Source organism: Sphaerodactylus townsendi, linkage group LG14 (assembly GCF_021028975.2).
Source record: "Sphaerodactylus townsendi isolate TG3544 linkage group LG14, MPM_Stown_v2.3, whole genome shotgun sequence".
Classification (NCBI taxonomy): domain Eukaryota; kingdom Metazoa; phylum Chordata; class Lepidosauria; order Squamata; family Sphaerodactylidae; genus Sphaerodactylus; species Sphaerodactylus townsendi.
The window spans coordinates 13,705,569-13,725,844 of NC_059438.1; the positions used below are offsets into that span (position 1 = coordinate 13,705,569).

The 20,276-nt window shown below is 40.9% G+C and overlaps 1 protein-coding gene across 17 annotated transcripts in view; it reads right to left on the bottom strand.

Moving 5' to 3' along the window:
• Positions 1 to 730: 730 nt before the first annotated feature.
• CHD9 (chromodomain helicase DNA binding protein 9) overlaps positions 731 to 20,276 on the bottom strand; it is a 73,893-nt gene continuing 54,347 nt past the window's right edge. For 8 of the 17 annotated variants that reach the window (XM_048515501.1, XM_048515499.1, XM_048515502.1 and 5 more), the window contains 20 exons: positions 20,131 to 20,241; positions 19,206 to 19,402; positions 17,672 to 17,871; positions 16,997 to 17,156; positions 15,987 to 16,076; positions 15,428 to 15,531; positions 15,224 to 15,341; positions 13,860 to 13,917; positions 13,581 to 13,623; positions 13,251 to 13,461; positions 12,439 to 12,641; positions 10,842 to 11,744; positions 9,756 to 9,919; positions 7,913 to 8,185; positions 7,023 to 7,191; positions 6,482 to 6,621; positions 5,948 to 6,169; positions 5,184 to 5,312; positions 4,880 to 4,984; positions 731 to 4,133 (listed from right to left, as the gene is read on the bottom strand). In XM_048515501.1, the coding sequence (XP_048371458.1) occupies positions 3,267 to 4,133; positions 4,880 to 4,984; positions 5,184 to 5,312; positions 5,948 to 6,169; positions 6,482 to 6,621; positions 7,023 to 7,191; positions 7,913 to 8,185; positions 9,756 to 9,919; positions 10,842 to 11,744; positions 12,439 to 12,641; positions 13,251 to 13,461; positions 13,581 to 13,623; positions 13,860 to 13,917; positions 15,224 to 15,341; positions 15,428 to 15,531; positions 15,987 to 16,076; positions 16,997 to 17,156; positions 17,672 to 17,871; positions 19,206 to 19,402; positions 20,131 to 20,241 (4,467 nt within the window). In that variant the 3' untranslated portion in view covers positions 731 to 3,266. The remainder of the gene's footprint in view (positions 4,134 to 4,879; positions 4,985 to 5,183; positions 5,313 to 5,947; positions 6,170 to 6,481; positions 6,622 to 7,022; positions 7,192 to 7,912; positions 8,186 to 9,755; positions 9,920 to 10,841; positions 11,745 to 12,438; positions 12,642 to 13,250; positions 13,462 to 13,580; positions 13,624 to 13,859; positions 13,918 to 15,223; positions 15,342 to 15,427; positions 15,532 to 15,986; positions 16,077 to 16,996; positions 17,157 to 17,671; positions 17,872 to 19,205; positions 19,403 to 20,130; positions 20,242 to 20,276) is intronic. The other 9 variants (XM_048515505.1, XM_048515507.1, XM_048515513.1 and 6 more) reach the window with 5 other exon arrangements.

Consider the following 20,276-nt stretch of genomic DNA (forward strand, 5'->3'; position numbering starts at 1 on the left):
CGCTTCGCTCTCGGCCCAATCGGCGCACCTGTTTCTGCGCAGGCGCTTCAGCGCGTAAGTAGTTTAAAACTACAATACCCAGAAGGACGGGAAGATAAGGATAAGGCCGGGCCTGTTTGTTGGCTTCACGGCCAGGTGGTCTTGCCTGAGAATGAAAACAAAAAGGGAGACCCCCCCCCCCCTTAGTGTCATCCATCAAAGAAGCGGAGTGGGGAATCCAAGAGGGGACACCGATTATAGAACATTTCCCAGGTCCCCTCCCCTTGGATCCTTAGGAAGCAGTTTTATTTAGGACTATATTAGATTAATTTACTAGCTATCCTAAATTCTGATTTAAAAGTGTGTATCTGTGTGTATATATTTGAAAAACCAAACTTGCATGGACTTATCTCTATAAAATTCTATATCTATATATAATCCTATGTACTTTATATTGTAAGCTACCTTAAATCCTGTAAGAAAGGCACTTACTAAATGTTTTAAACAAATATATTGCTAACAATTTGTGGCAAGTCATTTTGACAGCCCACAGTATTTGAATGTGTAGGTTTTCTCGCTTCTGTTTGCAGAAGGTGATTACCACGTAGCTTACCTGACAGTGAAGTGGCTTCAGGTATTTAAAGCTTTTAAAACGACTACAGTAATTGCACTTCCTTGGTTCTCATGTTTAAACTAAGTTTTGCGAGCCAGGGAATGGCGTTTTAAAATGTACTGAGGCCAACATCATGGGTTGTCAAAGAATATGTTTAATAAAAAATAATTAAACTTCCATTTGCTCTATAGAACATCATAGAAAGTAATTCAATAAATTACAAATGACTTTAAGACGCTTCTTCAACTACAGAAAGCAAATTCAGACTACACAGAACACAACCGGCAAATATTGCAAACGTCCAAAAACAAGAGAACCAAAAAAAAAAACAGGACTTAAACGTGGATCATGAGGCCTGAAACGAAGGGTTAGAAATACAAGGCAATAAACAGCTAAGGTTCTTTTAGTCACTACCAACATACACTTCTTCACCGTCTTCGATATTGTTTGTACTGAAAATTTCAGTATTAATGTGATTCCAATGGGCTGTCTTTACAGCTCTGGACTTGTGCGGCCACATTTTCATAATGTTCAGCTGACGTAGCTACATATTTCTCATCTTCCAACTGATACTGATTAAAATAAACAGGCCTTCAGATTCAAGTCTGTATCAGCTGTACGTTATTTGAAACTGCAAATTGCCTTATTACAGAGAGAGAAGACCACTAGAATGGTAAGCAAATTCACTTGACCATAATTAGGAAAATACTTTATTTCATAAATTTATTAAAAATTATGTTTAGGATTTTCTTCTGGGGGGAGGCATGTAAGGGAGTGGTGCAAAGTGATGGTATTGTTGAAATACTCCATTGACTATGTCAACAACTGTGTCTGGAAAACTTTGGCTATATCATGGATACATACAAGTTAAACAAAAGTGCTATATTACATAGGGAAAATATTAAATATGTAATACATCCTTTCATGATGAAGAATTGCTACCCCTTTCTTGTGGCATGTTTTGACTATTGCTAAGACACTGTATGAAGGACCAACAAAATCAATACTATTTTTCGGGTAGGGTGGGGAATACAGTAACCAGCACAATCAAAATGGTACTTGTATAACTGTGTAAATTACATGTAATACTGCTTCTAGTTAAGGGGTTTATCATTTTGCATGTACAAACTTATTTTAATTGGTAAAGATCTTGGTAAAAAACAACACAGTCTTGTTTACTGTACAAGCAAGCAACAAAACCATATCAAAATACATTTTTAATTATTCCCTTTTTGAAAAGGTTTGCCATCCACTATCAGCTTTTATTCATTCCTTCAACACTTGCCTACTCATGGACCACAAGCAAGATAGCACAAGCTCACACCTACTCTCAGTTCTACCAAGTGGGTGTGCATCTGTGATTCTACCATGTCACAGTAATAGCAGCTTCAGCAGCTCAAGGAATCACACCAAATATCAGATTGATTTTTATACAGTAAGGGTTTAAGGACCTGTCTTCTAACAGATGCTTTTAAAGCACTGTTACCATGGTTTCAAGAAACACATATAATCATTGTTGAAAGTGCTTTTTAGTTAGCGGGCAACTCAGCATAATTATAATAAACTGATAACCCCAAATCTTGATTTTGTGTAACATTTTTTCAATGGAGTCACATCTAAAACCTGTAGAGAAATATAGAAGAGTTTAACGTGCTACATTTCCCCTTACCATTATTAACTGGTAACTACAGATTACATGACAAACACAAATCTAAACGAACACAGCCAACAAGTCATTCGCGCAAGGATATAATCCTTATACATGAAGTATGCAGTGTTGGAAGCGGCACTTTTCGACATTTTTTTTCCAAACTTGGGGCTACAGCTCTGCCACAACATGATTGCTGTAGAAGGAGCAACATTTAAAATTAAACAGGAATCCACGGCGTTGAAATGAAATAGGAAAGGGATATTGTGTGTGTCAAAGTTTCCCTTTACTAAAATTACACAAATGTGCACTAGTACTGAGGAGGGGAAAAAAAATACACCAAGTTAACATACGCAGGGTGCCTTTAAAAAGAAAAACAGGATATATGACGACAAGAGAAACTGATGTAAACTTCCTAAACTAACTCAGCTGAGGTAACAAGTAGCCAATTTAATTGGCTGACGGGGAAACTTTTTTTTTTTAACACAGTTGTACCTGAATCGGATATATCAGCAGTGCATCACAACACTAGAGCATTATCATGTGATTAAAGCAATGGATGGCGATGTAGATTCTACAGCTTTCATGACATTCATTAGCTGCCCAAATTATTGCTGAGTTTTGATCTGTAAATTATAAGCATCAATGAGACTGTAAAACTATATTCAAATTAAATCAATAATGCGCATAAAGAATTCTGTGTTCACTGCAAATATATTAAATATACAGCTCATAGTGAGCGTTTTTTTTGTAAAAATTAACCCCCCCCAAACAAAATTATAATGCCTTTTGCTGTAATTTTTTTAACACAAATGTGTATTCGATAGTACATATAAGTTCAGAAACTTAGGAACTTCAAGAAATTACATGCAAAATGTCTTTGAAAGCAGTTTGCACTTCTAAACAAATACTGAAATGTTCGGTCAGTAAATTATTGATGCACACACTCAACACTGGATTATTTACAATGAAATAATTAAAGAATAGATTCAAAATCAGTTTATAATTTAAGTGCAGAGTCTGGGGTCAGTCTTCATCACTAGAGTCCGAATCCTCAGACGAGGATGATGTACTCTCTGATCCAGAGGAAACCCCGGCTTTCTCTGAACCCTCATCTGTGCTGTTTTCATTGCGAGAGCTAGGCTCCGTTTCCCCTTTTCCTTCTCGATCTTGAACGCTGGAGTTGTCCTCCTTTTTTGTAGACTCAGCTACACCTGTGCCATTGTTTTCATTGTTCTGTACATCAAAAATATTGGACTGGGACAAAGCTGGGATATGGAGATTAAGGCCTGGAGTGAGAAGCATCCCTGGATACAGTATATTGGACAACAGTAAGGGGTTAAGAGCTAAGGGGCTTGCAGCTGCCCCAGCAGTAGAGGACGTGGAAGGAGAACCCGACACAGAGTTTTCTCCACCATTATGTGCGTTTTGGCTCTCTGTCCTCTCTTTTCTTCCATCAGGCTCTCTGGAGTCATTTCCCTTTTTCTCCTCAGGAGCAGATTCGGTAGACTTTGCCAGGAGTCCTCCCATCCCTAGCAAATTTGGTAAGCCAGCCATTCCTGAAAGCAGCATGGGAAACATGGCAGCCATGTTTTTAGCTTCCCCAGTGGTGTTCAGGCCAGTAGGCATCCCCATTAAACCTGCCGTCACTTGCAGCGACTGAAAGTTTTGCAGGTTTCGATGTAAGGCCTGAAGGGTAGATAGATCCACTCCTGAAATTAGCCCGTTGGCTAGCAAAGGGTTGACTGGGACAGTGGCGGCGGTTGAAGCAGCAGCGGCGGCTGCGGTTGCCTTGGCAATCTCACTTTTCGGCCTCCTTCCTCTCCTGCTTACTTCTTCTCGTACAACAGGCCCCGTTAAAATGCGGTCAAACATGCTTTCGGGAAGAAATCCCTAAAGAGAGACATCAAAACTTGGGTTAGCCAATTTACCTTCCAATGTAGCTAAATGTTTCCAAACAAGAATTAAGTGATGAAGTAAGTAACATGAAAGGACATTCCGTTTCAAATTTGACTCATGATCCTGGGCTACACCAACGTTATCTTGCCACTGCGGCAAGGAGACTTCTGCTGGCGCAAGAGGTGCATACCATGTTCAGAAGATTTCTTGTTGAAAGGACTATCAGAACACATTCCTAAGCTCTAACCTACTGTGGGAAGGCTGGTATTAGGAATGTGAAACATGAGGTCCCTGCATGAAATCTCTACCTTAAGACATACAGACACAGTAAACATCTGTATTAGAGCTGGTATTCTTTCAGGCTTCCACATCCTAGCCTCAAACCGTATGAAGATACAGGCAGGGCACAGTCTACAGTACCATTGTAAGTATACTGATACTGCTCATGAATGTTTTAGAATGTGTTTATAACAGGCAATTATAAAACCAGTTACTGGCAAAAGTCCTCTGGATCATTCAAAAACAAATAGTTTTATTCTCAAAAGTCACACATAAACTTAAGTTTAGATATTACCTTTGTTCCCAGATATGGCGTGAAGGCTCACAGATTTTTAGATCACAGAAATGCCCGAGTTAGGAGCTGGCTTATTTGAACATCAGATTTCCTTCTTTGGAAAACACATCTTCTTTGTTATCACACACACCTCCACCCCTGTTTCCAGGCCCACACAAATACTCACAGATTGTTTTACGACGTCTGCCCATTCAGGAGCTACTCCATATTCAGGGTTCTCTTTCAGGAATCTGCACAAGTCCTTCAGTGGAGGCGCGAATGCACCCCCTACCTAAAAGGTAGCAGAGGGAAGCAAACGTTTAGACTGGTGTTTCTCAACTTTGTGACCCAATGCTCAGCTTACAGTCATATCAACAGAGGTGGTTTAAAGAAATCTATTAAAATGATAGCACACTATGGTGACAATGCAGTACAGACAGCTGTACCACTATCAATGATGCTCACCCCAGAAGACAAAGGGAAACAATTACCTTCCTAGCATTTCGCCTGTTGATAAGTTGAACACGTTCTTCTCCAGTAAGGCTGTTAATATCCAGTTTATTAGGATTTCGACAACGGTGCCTTTTTTGTTTGGGTCTGCCCTCGTGAAGCTGAATTTTCTGTTGCAGGAATTTAAAAAAATTAGAGACTTTATTTAACTGTTAAACCTGCTTATTTGATTTCAGACAAGGCAAAGCAAATCTCTCTCTCTCTCTCTCTCTCTCTCTCTCTCTCTCTCTCTCTCTCTCCTGGTCCCACAGCCCTGCCACTCTGCAAATAACACCTTCCCACCATTCTAAAAGAGTTTGTTCATGTGATATGACTACAGTTGAAACACTTGACCATTCTTTGTTTTTATGCCCTAAATACAATAAGATACGCATGAAATACATGAATTCCATTTTCTTGCAATGTTCTCAGTGGCATGAGTGTTATAAGATACCCAATCTCCTGAACAGCTCTGATGTACTCTTTTGTGAAACTGTTGCAAATTTTATACTGGAAATTAGTAATTGTACCTGTATTTCTTAACCTTGTTTTGTTTTAAAATTTTGTCCTGTTTTATATGCCAATAAAGGCTTGTGTTGTTGTGGTACCTTCCCACCATTCTCATAACCCAACCTAACCTCTTAAACTTTACACAATTTTTGTGAACAAAAAAAAACACATTGCAACTAGAAAGTTACCAATCAAACTGTATTGAAATACCACAGCTGAGGAGGCAGGAATAAACTTATTAAAATTAAATACTCACTGGAATAAAAGCCCCTAAATCTTCAACATAGCCAGGGTGTTCTTTAAGCCATTTCTCTAAATCTTTCCTTTTGGGGGCATCATCACCTGCAAGTCTTGTTCCATCTTTCAGATTAATAACTGGAACTGGGTTTTCTGCATCACACAAGCCTTGGGATTGTGTGTATGGAAGAGGTGGGTTTATTCCCGAAGCAACCTGAGGAACACCGATGCTGTGACAAACCTGTGAAAACACAACGGGTTCTGGGAAATCTCTCAAGAAGAGGGGAATGCTTAAAAGAAAGCAATCACCATAACTGCACTTGTAGGTGTCAACGTTGCTGCAAGTGAGGCTTTGGTCCTACAAAAATGTAAGGCACCTATTAATAGCATGCTGGTGGCAGATGTGGCAGAAGGATCATACAGAACAACAACAGCACAAGTAACTGTAGCAGCAATTAGCCAAACTCCGGCCTTGTCCAACTTAAGCCGTAAAGTGAGAAGGTTTACATTGGAAGAGTAAATCTACAGGAAAGATTCAATAGTATTTACTTACGTGGTTGGGTGTTTTATTTTGGTTGACAAACAGAATATCAACTCCTTCCACGTTCTTTCTCCTTCCTCGCCTCTTTTTTATTGCAGGTTGGTCATCAGTGAGTACTCCATTTGCACTAGTTGTTGATTGGTTGGAAGTTCCTAATGAACAAACAATGTAATTGCATTGAATTATACTGAAGACTGAGGATCCTGCTCATAATAAATGTGAGCAGCAAAAAAGTGATCGCAACACCCACATGAAATCAAATGTCTAGAAAAACGCAAGACTCAAGGTGGCTTACAAGCTCCTTTCCCTTCCTCTCCCCACAACAGACACCTAGTGAGGTAGGTGAGGCTGAGAGAGTTCCAAAGAACTGTGACTAGCCCAAGGTCACCCAGGAGCACGGAAACACATCTGGTTCACCAGATAAGCCTCTGCCACTCAGGTGGAGGAGTGGAAAATAAAACCTGGTTCTCCAGATTAGAATTTACCTGCTCTTAACCACCACACTATGCTTGCTCTCTCTGATCAGCCACTATTAAAAACCTACAATGCTTACCTGATTCTGGCAAAGACTTTGGAAAATTAGCAAGGCTCGTCTCTGAGGCATTCTGGAGTTCATGTAGTCGGGCAAGGTATTGCTGCTGTCCTAAAGTGCCTTCTTCACTTTCAAATGGCCTTTTCTGAGAAAGCGCCTGCTTCTGAAAAATTAATTTCAAACCACCTTCCTGTTAAATAAATGTGAGGGTTAGAAGATTTCTTTGGGAAGGAGAAATACATTTAATTAAATTTAGGATGCTGATATGCAGTTTCTCTCTGGAAAAAAAAACTAAAAAACAATTTCCACACGCAGGGAGGTTAGTCATTTCCACTAAGCTGGTTTAGGTAACAAGCACATTTAAAAACCTGCGAACGTATGCACACACGCGCGCACACACACAAGTATCTATACCTGTCTGTATCTTTGTTTAATAAAAAAAAAAACACTAAATATGCAAATGAAAATTTCAGAGAGAATGTATTACCGTTGTTATCTAGCTTAGGTGTGTGCAAGCAGAAGGAAATTAGGAGGGGATAATTATTATTCTGATGGTTGACTCAAAGCATTTAAAAAACTGTAGCTATTTACAAGGTAGCTACATCTGCGTTTAGCAAAGCCAAACAGTCTGGGAAGTAGGCTTTAGTACTAAAAACAGCCCAAGGCAGACCACTGGAGAAAGCACCTTATCAGCAAGGCTTCAAAAGACAAAAAAAAGAGAGAGAAACTAATTTGTTGGAGGATCCTGAAATCATGTTTTTAAAAGAACACGAAATTCCCCAAACTGCCCCCAAATAACCATATATGTGTGGGTGAAGGAAGTAAGATTGAGAGCAGGCAGCTACTTGTAGGTAAGGCATGCCGCACACCGCAATCGCAATCAGGTCCTAGGGCAATAAAAATAAACATACGTCATTGATTTTCACTGTAAACTCCTTTTCCCGTACATGCTTCTTCACCTTTGACATCTGTGGCGATTGATCATTTTCTTCTTTAACATCTGCGCTAGGGGGTGTTGGTACGCAGGGCTCCACGCAGTCTGCAGCGGCACCTGGGCTGTCGAGAAGTTTGGTGGTATAAAAAGAAGCCACGGGGTTGGTGTCGTAACCTCTCCTGGCACACGGCCATTTCCCTTTCAAGACGGTTTGACAAATGCTGTCCAGACGGTTGATCATAACGCGATCCTAGAAGGAACAGAGCAGACTTCAAAAATTCTGCACTTCCCTGTCTCAGCCCTTGAAAAAAAAAGTCATAGTACTTGACAAACAAGAAAAATAACTTTGATAAGCCAGAGGTTCCAATTCTGGAGCCTATGGGCACTGTGGCATCCCTCAACACCTCTTCTGGAGTTCATCAAATGTTTTTCAGAAGGGGGTTGGGTCTTTGCTCATCAGAGTCTCTGAATGGGTACCAGTTATTTGACTGGCTGCACGGATTTTTAAAAACACTGCATTGGTGACAGCAGCAGCTGCTACTACAGCACAAGGATCTTCACTGCAAGAATGAAGTTGTGCATATGCAAGAAAATATTTTTGAATAATATGTTCATTGTAAAAGGCATCCTGTTGAACAATGCTGCTGCACAAAATATTGAAGTGTTAGAGTTATGCACAATCTCACTCCTTGACAGTCTGTGGTGAGTTCTGCCTCCTCAATCAGCCATGCTGTACCCGCACTCACCGCTCTGTGTCACAATTCCAAAGGGTCTGCCAGCTCAAAAAGGTTGGGAACCCTTGCAATAAGCTAGACCTGCCAAGCAGAGTCAGACAGCTTCTTTCAGTTGACAGCAAAACTACATATGTGACATTCTATGACCTCTGGTTCTAGACCAGGGGTCTGCAACCTGTCTCTCTCCAGATGTTCATGGACTACAAATCCCATCAGCCACTGCCAGCATGGCTAATTGGCCATGCTGGCAGGGGCTGATGGGATTCATAGTCCATGAACATCTGGAGAGCCACAACCATGCTGGCAGGGCTGATGGAATTTGTAGTCCATGAACATCTGGAGACCCACAGGTTGCAGACTCCTGGTCTAGACAACGCTCAGGACTTCATTAACATTAGTGAAAATCATGAAGGGAATTTAAAAAAAACTTTTCCTGTCAATGCAAGAGCCATCAATACAGTGGCAAAAGAATAGAGGAAACATCTGTACCCAAGGCTAGCAACATAATATTACTGTCATCAGGGGCAGAAGAAATAGTAACGTTTCAGAAATTGTAGCATAGCTAACTTCTTTCAGACTGAATGACACAAAGAAGCTTTTTGAAGCTCTTTCCAGCAGGATAAGGTACTTCAGCATCTTCAGCATAAAGCAACTATCCTTTCTTATAATAAGTCACAGAATACCCATCCTCGCTTACAACTCAAGATTTAGATGCACTAGGGAAAGGATTTATGGATTTTTGTGTGGGCAGGTATTATTTATTTATTTATTGGGCTTGAAATACTGCCTACCCTCAAAGGGTTCTGGGCGGTGTACAATATAAATTACCATAAAACACTATAAACCCCAATAAATACCGGTATATAGATTAAAACATAACAATCAACACAACCAATTAAAACAGTAGATAAAACAGCAGATGGCAACCCACAATTAGTACAGCCTCTTCCACACATTCTTGGGAGGGGATTGGGCGAAGATGGTAGTAGTCAGATAGTAAAGAATGGTGTCAAAAGCATGCAGGGAACAGCACATCGATGGCCAGCCTCCCCCAAAGCCCAATGATATACATCATTGGTATCTTACCTTTGGCCAGTAGGAAGCAGCCAACATATATCCACCTTGCAAAAGACAATTAGAATTTGGTGTTCCATTGTTCATTTGAAAACTGTCCTGGGTTTCATCCTGCACAGTGCTCAGGGAAGCTACACTCTCTTCATCATACGCTTTCAAGTGAGGAGTTCCTTCTACTGAAAAAATGAAGTTTAGACAATTAGGACTTTAAAACTATGCATTATGTTTTTTTCCAATGGAGCTATATAATGTACACAAATTTGCTTGAAGACTTCCAAAGCTGGTTTTCATAATGACAAGTCATGCTTTTTTATTGCACATGACAAGTTAATGTGTCTGCAGGAGCTCAGGGGCGTAATGACAATTGGGCAAGGTGGGCAGCTGCCCAGGGTGCCACCTTGTGGTGGGCATCAAAAATGCAGAGTTCGTTTTTGGGTATTTTTAGTGGTTTTCCATTTTTTAGGCTAGCAACACCAAAATTTCGGAGTATCTTCGTGAGACCCTACTGATGATACCACCCAGGTTTGGTGAGGTTTGGTTCAGGGAGTCCAAAGTTATGGACTCCCAAAGGGGGTGCCCCAATCCCCCATTGTTTCCAATGGGAGCTAATAGGAGATGGAAGCTACAGTTTGAGGGTCCATAACTTTGGCCCCCCTGAACCAAACTGCACCAAACCTGGGGGGTATCATTAGGGCAGTCTCCTGATGAGATCCTGACAGTTTTGAGACTGTGCCTTCAGAAATGTGCCCCCCGCCCCAGCCTGCAACCCCCATTGACAGGAATGAGGAAAAATCAATACAGAACAAAGATTCTTGGGCAAATTTCTGGGATGCTCCTGCAGGGGGTGCATTTTTGGACATATCGGCACCAAAATTTATCAGACCTCAGTTTGTGGGTCATTTTCACAGTGCATTTCCTTTTGACCCAGTACTGAAGGTAAATTTCTGGGCACCTTGGTGATCTGGTGCTTGGGATTTGTCAAGCCCAGAGGCAAAGTGTCTTACTTCAACCTTCAGCTCTTTCAAATTTAAAAAGAACGCTGCTATTTTTGCATTTCTAATAAGCTTTTCCAACAGTCACATGTCTCTGTGTACTTACCTCTCTTCTGTGCTTCCTCTTCATCACTATCGCTCTCTTCAGATGAAGATGAAGAAGATGAAGATGACGATGATGAAGAGGAAGACGATGACGACGACGCTGAAGAACAAGATGAAGAGGATGAAGAACTGGACCTGGATCGCGAACAGGAGGAGGAAGAAGATGACGAAGATGAGGATGATCTGGAAGAACAGGATGATCTGTCTGAATCTGAGTCTGAATCGGAGCTGGAGTCTGATTCTCTCTTGCTAGCTCTCTGCTTCTTGGAAGCAGCATTCGGAGTTAGGGGCTCTGTCCTTGCCGCAACCATGCGTCTGTCACTGTCTGCTTTCGCAACAGATTTGTGGTCTGCAGAATGCGATGGTGTGCTGTTCTTTGGACTCAAAGGCTCAATCTTTATTCCTATCTGCATATCCTCGGTAGACATGGACTCTTCTCCGGAAGAATGAGCTTCTTCTCGATGCTTTCCGTTCTTCACTTTTGTATCCTCAAGTGTGCTTCCTTTAACATCTAACAGTCTTGCCTGAGGGGTGAGGGGTGAGGCCGACAACGCCATTTGATACTGATGCAAAATCGGGGTAGGAGTTCTTGAAAGTGCTGCTTTGTTTTGACTGTAGTTCCTTTGGGCTGACATGAACGAAAGTTCAGGATCGCGAAGAATGTGGTAGTCTGTTCTGCTAACCCCATGCTTTGCAGCCCCAATCAGCAAATCCCAGTCATGAGTCCCACACTCCCACCAAACTGGTAAGTCGGGATTTGGCTGGCAAAGTTTTAACCGCTCAAACACTTGTGGATGACGAACAGCTTGTTCCCGCACCTTCCTGAGAAGTTCAATCCGATACAAGGTTCGAGATGCACGTTCTTCAGTTATTGGCTGGATGAAAATATTTGGATCCATAGATTCTGCACAGGAAACACACAAACCTCAGCACTTCCCCCCTTTTAACATTTTCCCTTTATCCCCATTTTAAAATAAGCTTCCTGAGAACTAGAAATTGTTTTGCTATTTGGAAGGGTAAAAAAATAAAGCATTTAACATTACAATTAGCAATTTTTTTTAAAAAAAATCTTGCCTAAAGGACTCATTTCTGCCAATAGAAGTATTATTGGCCTGATATAGAAGCACCTCCAATTTACTTCAACACTGGGGGTAGTTGTGATATTAATGGAGCCTTTAGAAGATGAAGAGCTTGGATTTATATTCCCCCTTTCCCTCCTGTAAGGAGACTCAAAGGAGCTTACAATCTCCTTTCCCTCCCCCCCGCCCCACAACAAACACCCTGTGAGGTATGTGGGGCTGAGAGAGCTCAGAAGAACTGTGACTAGCCCAAGGTCACCCAGCTGGCATGTGTTGGAGTGCACAAGCTACTCTGGTTCACCAGATAAGCCTCCAGAGCTCAAGTGGAAGAGCGGGAATTCAAACCCGGTTCTCCAGATTAGAGTGCACCTGCTCTTAACCACTACACCACACTGGCTACTCATGTAATGAGTCATGTGATGATATGACCGCATGCATTTTTAACTGTGCTTCTTCTATACCTGTTTTCATTTCCACAAAGCAAAAAAAAATAAAAATTCAGTTCCACAAGTAACCCACCATCTTTTGAAGGCAGGCGGCAGACTCTTCTGCACATGGCCATAAAAGCGTACAAGTACTTCTCTAAACTCTCGTCCGTTTTCTTATGCAGCCGAGCCATGGCTCTAAACTTGGTCCAATCGAACTGACCCCGATCAGGATCAAATACGACACCAAAGGTGGAAACCACTCTGTAGAAGTCAGCTTCTTCCCTTCGTGTCCATCTAGATTTCAAACAGAAATGAAGCACCACTGAGAAGTCAGTCAGATGATAAGCTGAGGCAACAGCTAGATGTGCTTGTGGGTTGTTATATTTTAATGGAGTATTATTTATTATTGTAACCTACTGTAGATCTGGTTTCAGAGAAAAGTAGGTATGAAATCTCTAAATGAATCAATAAAAACATAAAGAAGAATATGATTTTGGATTTATACCCCACCTCTCTATCCTGTAAGGAGGCTCAAAGGGGATTTCAAACTCCTTTTCTTTCCTCTCCCTACCACAGGTAGGCAGGTGAGGCTGAAAGAGTAAGAACTGTAACTAGCTCAAGGTCACCCAGCAGCAAGCTAGGAGTGGGGAAGCAAAACCAGTTAATCAGGTAAGAGACTGCTGCTCAGGTGGACAAGTGCAAAATCAAACCCAGTTCTCCTGATTAGAGTCCACCTGCTCTTAACTGCTACACTATGCCAATCAACCAATTGACCACCCCCCCAAAAGAAACCACACCCCCAAACCCCTACTGCTAGAAATCATTCAAGTACAGGAAATAAATGCAAATGTTTTTTGTGATCTATATGACCATGGAAACATAATGCTTGTATTTAGAACAGACCTTTGTTGTCTTTCAATTTTGGCAGCCATTTTTGGGTTGACAGACGCTTCTTCATACGGAGTCTGAATCAGACAGGCCTGAACTGGAAACACCGGCTGGATTTGTCGGTTCTTACTGGTACGCTGATGGGCTGTTATTAGGCGGCGCAAACGTGTTGTTAAGGCAGACTGTGTTGGCCAGTAAAGCTTGTCCCCTTCAATCATCTGACCATCTGTAATTGAGAAAACATGAAAGAATAACAACCTTTGATGTTTGTACCATACGAAAGGTAGGCTTGCGTTAGTTTAGAATAGCAAGTGTATGTGGTACCAGTTTATAATAAAATTTTACCTCCATCTGCTATTATGAGGTCCCCCGGTGATGAGGCATCATCCTAAATCACAAATTAAAAATAAACACATGCTCAATTCAGACCATAGGCCACTTGTCCTGCAGATTGTCTTAAAAAAATTTTTAGATCACGACTTCATCCGCAAAAAGTTAATAAACTAAACTAATAAACTAATCCCATAGTTGCTTTGTTACAAGTCTACATTGAAGCATAAAGTATGAGAGCCCACCCCCCCTCCTGTCCCAATTTGTAATAAAAATGAAGTACAAATGTATTACCTCTATGTCATCTTTAAACATGGCTGGTGCTGGTTTATATTCTGGATCATCTACATCTCTGCAGGAATATAGAAGAAGTATAAGCTGTCAAGTATGTCTTTTACCATATAATTTGTTGCTTACTTGATACAAATCACTTCATTTGAGAGAAGAAAGAAACACTGCAAAGCATGGATGTTCCGGTTCTAACCAGTCAAATTATCTTAGATTATGTTAGCAGGACATTAGCTCAATGAAAGACCACTCAAGAGCAATAAGTTCTGGCTCCAATACGTTCATTTTTTTCTACTTCTTGTTGTACAACAGAATCAGACTCTTAGCTCTTGCAATGATTATTTTATGTTTGCAGAGATCTTCCAGTCAACGAAGTCACAGAGCAGTTAGATGTTAAACATCCTTCTAGTTTGCACAGTGTAGTTGCCCTTACTTTAATGTTTCTCAATATTTGATGATGCTACTCTATGAGAAAGCAACTGAGCTCTTCTACATCTTTCAAGTGAGGCACTACATTACAAATGGGCTGGTCTATGAAAAACGTATCCAACATGCAGGGTATAATCTACAGGGTATCCCACAGAGTATAATCCAGCTCGGTTTTGCCTCCAGCCCCACCTCACAAGGGGGACAGGGGCATAAGCATATAGGCAGCACAAGGGAGAAAAAAATCCGAAAATTAGAACTCTGTGTGTCCCTCCCATATAACTACGCTGCCCTCTTCTTGTGCACCATGTAAATTACTAGCAATTGCAAGAGAGATCAAAGCATTTTCTAAAATTATTAGAAGAACTTACTGCAGCCTTTGGGAGTAAATCGAGGCAGAGCTAAGTACTCTACAGCCCTGGGAATTTTAATGGAAAAACTGAACACACGCTTAACGCTCCTTGTAGGGAATTTTTTCACAGATGACAGCTTCTTAAAAGGATGTCATTTCAGGTGAATCATACTCTCTCTCACTTACATGCTCAAATGTTTTTATAAGCACATGAGAAATTCCCCAAAAAAGAGTCTCCTACAGTCCGACCATGTGCACAATGTCAGATCTTCTCTGAGCTCTCTTCTGGCTGTACTCTTCCTTAAATCTATTAGACTTGTGATGGCTTCGATGCAATTTTCTCTGGCTGTAGCACTATGTCACCTCAATTAGCCTTCCCAAGGATGGTTCCTATACTGGCCTAGTTTCAGAGGCAATTTGGCCTGTTTTGTTTTTAATAGGCAGTTGGTGGAGGCTGTTTATTTTCCCACTGCTTTTTGAATTCTTATTATTTATCTACCAAACTTGAATTGTGAGTTGTCTGAACCACTGCGGATGGTGTGAAAGTAGGGGGATATATTTATTGCCAAAATATGTTTGTAGAAAATCATACCCATCAATATAATCATTTGCTCTCTGCTCAGCAGCAACAGCCTTGTCATCGGGTTTTCCTACTCTGTCCAGGAAGCAAAGAGCTGCATCTGCTCGTATTGTATTGTACTTTTCATAACCTGAAAAAGAAACATGCTATGTGAATATGATTTTCAAAACAACCACCATCTGAACAAGAAAAACAAGAAAAAAACACATCACTTACCATGCTTAAAAACTCCTATTAGGAGCGATTTATCTGCCTCAGTATCCCACCACTCTGCCGGCACCTCAGAATGGTCTGGCTCTGGGATCCAGACATCAATTTCACTGAAATGTTTTATCCATAAAAAACAAATGTTACATTTATTTGTTTTTGCATGCACTGACTTGGCCTTTTAAAATAAACATATGGCAGATATCAATACATATACACTGAGCAGCATGCAGGTTGGGAGCAGGAGCACCCCAATTCGAATCATGACAGTCACATGGTATCAGCTAATTCTGGGCAATCGACTCTCATTTGTCTCAACCACCCATTTCTAACATGGGAACAATACTTGCCTGTTGTATGCAGGCTATTATAAGGATAACCAAACAACACTGGATGAGCTACGTAAGTGCAATAGGTTTGGTAGTTACAGGACACTATTCCCCAGTATAAGTAAACATTTATATAGTAAATACTGTCAAAACTCAGCTCATTCAAGTACTCTGCAGAGGAATTTTATTTAACAGCCAGCACAAGTTTAAAAAGAAAGGGGCCCCCAAGCTCAGCTTACCTGGCTTCGACTCCTTCAAAAACCTTTTGGCACTCGTTACCAATGACTTCTTGTTTCAAATAATACAGCATCCTGACTCGAAGTAAGACCCTGAACATAAATACACATGGAGGAAAGGAATTGTTCTTCTATTTTTAACCAACACAATTTTTAGTATTTTAAGAGACAGGAAATACAGCCAGCGTTTTTTTTTTTTCTATCCCCAGGAGTAAGCAATCTCTACAACCAACTCTGATGTAGCATTTACTGTTCATGCGATGCAGAACCAAATTATGTACACGCTGGTTCCACTGGCTTTAAGAGAACTTAAGCATAGCCTGACTCAATGTAAAAACTGCCTCTGAGTACATCTCCAGGCGGTAATACATAGAACTGTATCACTTGCATGGCTAATTTCTACCAATTCCAGATAGTTTCGGGAAGGAAGTTGAATTCTGTAACTAGCATTCTTAAGCTTTAAAACAACTATATATTGTTACTAGACAAACCCCGAGGAAGCCCTCTGAAAAGCACACAATGGAGTGTGTGTCCTTCATGTCCAAACCACAGCCCACTTTAGACTCTGCTATGGAAGGCAATAAAGCAGGCTGCTTGCTCCTGCTTTTAACTTCCAACCAGCTGAGGGTGCTGTTCTCTTGTGAAACATTCTCTGGTGTGGAGGGAACCTAGCGGTCATATCAACCTATAACCCCTGCAATACATTTTGTGAAAAGCTAGAGTATTTCTACCAACTGGAAGAGACTTAGTTTTTACCTCGTTCCCCACACTTCCCCTAAATTCAATTCTGGCTCCCAGTACACCTGCACTCAGAATGCCTGCTTTACTAGTGCAAAGAGTGACATATGACACAGCTACAATGATCATACTACCATTCACACATATAGGCTATTAGCTTTTGATAGGATCACTTATTTGCAGTTCAAAAGGAAGCACATTCAGACCTGAAATGTGACACACGAGCTGTTTACATAAGCTTAAAGACAAACCAAGTTATTTATAGTGTTACTCACTTGTTGCAGTGATGCTTTATGTGCTTTTTATAGCCTTCATCTTGCAATAGATGCTCTGGATTATACTTTCGAAGCCATTCTGCTTTATGTATATCAAAAGTGCTGGTCTGAGTTTTCACTTTCTTTCCTTTTCGGCCCCGGGGGACAGGGGCTGACAAACCTATTAAATGCAAGAACACAGTACAGCGATTGCATGAAACACAGGAAAGGGGAACCATCATGCCACTGCAATCTTCCTTGGCTGTTTGTAACCCATGAATGAACAGCTACAGAATTCCAACCAGCCCAATATATACTGTTTTGTTTGATTTATACTATATCTTTGATCTAAACTACTCCCCTTTTGGAGGAGTGGCGAGGAGTAGAAATTCATGATAAAGTCTTGTTTCATCCATCTAATGCACTAAAAACAGCAAGCCCATAGAGAATAGTCTATTTTCTTTTTAACATTCAATGCTTGCTCCCCCAAAAAGTGTAGATGCTACAAAAGATGGCAATATAATGGCAGAAGCATCTATGCTTATTACAATGTTAAATCAACTTTATCTAATGGATGAAAGACTCTCTGTGCCCTCCTAAGCAGACCTTGTAAGTCCACTGAAGTCCACTGAAGTCCACTGAAGTCAAGATGGGCTCCGAGTGGCCTGCTTAGGGACAGCTCTTCCAGTTCCTTACCTAAGTGGTTCTGCAGCTCCCGAGTCTGCCCATCCTCAGTTGGAGTGATGAGGTCCCATATAAAACTTTTTATCTTTTCATCTCCTCTGTAGTGAACAAGGCAATAAGCTAAGAGTGCTCGGCAAATTATCTCCACATCCTGCTCATTTAGCTGTCTTTTGAACCGTCCGTGGGACAAAATCTCTCTCCAGCGACCCCACCTAGTTAAAATTTAACATCAGTCAACATTTAAAACAAAAAAGAATAGGTCATGCTGAGCACAATCCCTTCCAGGAAGACTCAGATGAGAGTTAAATGTTACAAAGCTAAAACTTCATTCTCCAGCATCTGATTATCCAAAATGCTCGGTTAACTGGCATCATCCATAGGACAAGTTATTCTGCCTCAGTCACAACACTGCTGTGATTTCAGGTGCACATGCACCCTTCTCCTGTTATTCAAGCCAGTTTGATACCTCTGGCTACTTCTGGGCTTCTGACAGCCAATGCTGACATCATCCTTGGGTGCTCCTCTTCTCTCGTTGCCTGTCGAGAGCCACTGGGACCAGTTTTGCCAGATGGCTCCTAGACTGTTGGCCCACTTGTCTGCCTCCCATGCAGGATGGCTCCGTGGCTCAAGAAGGGGAAGAGTTCTGCCAGGTTTGGGGGACTTGGCATTCCCAGTAGGGTGGGGTCTATTTAGCATAGTCTTCTGTGCAGGTGGCAAGCTTCAGTATTCTGCACTTTTGATTAACTGACAACCCTCATTACCCAAGAGAGCCAGGTAGCAGAGCCTTTTACTGTAGTATTTATGTTCTATTTATTTTGGTAAGCAGTCTAAACATCTCCAAAAAAAAAGTTTCTTCTGGCTTTGCAATTCTAATATATAACACAACTAATATTCTCCCACCCCATGAAAGACTATGTCCATGTTCCCAGAGACAGACCGAAACTACCGGTCATATTCTGTTACGTTGTGAACTGTATGCTCTTTTGAGGAATTCCTGTCTCGATGCACACCTTAAGAATGTCTCTGCATTAACCGACAGTGGAAAAGTTCGCTTTCTTTTACTAGACTGCCAGCCTCAGAGAACAGCGGATGTAGCACAATTTCTACTGCAAGCTATGCAACTCCATTTTTCTATGAACCCAACCTTGTAAAATTTTCATTCTTCCTTTTTCCTTTTAACTGTGCCAATAAGAGGTTGATGAACGAACGAACGAACGAACGAATATTCCCCCACACAGCATATTTTGTACTAGCTTACAGTAATTTGTTAAAGAATGTTTAACATATATTTCATATCTTTTGCAATGTTACATTTTTTTTAAATCAATAAGCTCATAAAGAGCTGTACAGCCTCATGCTAAGATTTTCTGAATCCTGGCTGTCATGCTACCTTAAACGCAGCAACAGGCTGCCACAAAACATGGCACTGGAACAGTGCTGCAGCCTCACTACAATATCATTGTTCTGGAGTCAGAGACACCATTAACTGGTAAATCAGCAGCCACATAGGAAAGACAAATTTTCCAAACTAACAGAGCATTTTTACCCGTAGACTAGCAAGTTTTTCTCCACCCTGAAGCATTCTGTTCTTCCATATCCATTGGAGCGGTCATAAGGTCTGCGCAGTTTTGGTTTATCATCCCCTTCGCTCTCAATGTCAGATAATTCAGCAAGCTCATCTTTTGTGGCACTGAATGGCCTTGTTTGTTTCCTAATTCTGGGAGTGTCGATGACCAGGCTGTTCTGTGGAGATCAAATATATATATATATATTTGAGACTAGTCAACAGTTTCAAAGGACACTTTCAAACCTATAGGTTTCAAAAAGACAACTGTTATCAAAAAATTCTATGCATTTCATGTATGAATATTTGACAATTAAATATGGCATTGCTTCTGGAATTATGGTTCTCCAGGTGAAATGATGACTCTGTTATAGAGGAACAGATACTAGATAGATGACTTGAAAACTCCCTCGTGTGCCAACTTGATATCTTCAATTGCAATCGGGGAGGAAGGTAAATTGACATTGCATGCCTGGTAACTGATAACAGAAGCAACACTAAATTGCTTGGCCAGAGAGAGGATTCATGCCATTTCCACGGGTTGGAACTGGTGAAGCAAAGAAGTAAATCAATTCACCTGAGCCTGCCACAAAGTTTAATAACCTTGGCTGCAAAAAAATCAAAGGCAAACATTTTAAATACTCCTAGTTCTACCGGAAGATTAATGCTTATTAGATCTTCCCAGTAAGCAGAAAGAAATCTCCTGAAAGGAGATTTGGGAACCATTTTGGATGAAAGAGTTAAGCCTCCATCATCCCAAAATGTCAGTCTTTCAAGAGTGCTAATTTGACGCTCAATCAGCTACAATTATAATTCTTCAGACTATTAAATGCCTGATTTGGACAATTAAAAATACAAGCATGTTCAAGCCTCTTAAGTTTACTACAAAAACACCATCGATACTTACTCTGCCGCTGATGGCATCTAGGTCTATTTCTGCTTTTTTGGCCCACTTCTGCCAAAAATTGGGATCATCTAATGAAATATCTGTCCTGTTTCCAGATGCAACAAAACTAGCCTGTAACAAATACAGCAGAGTATATAATCAAAACT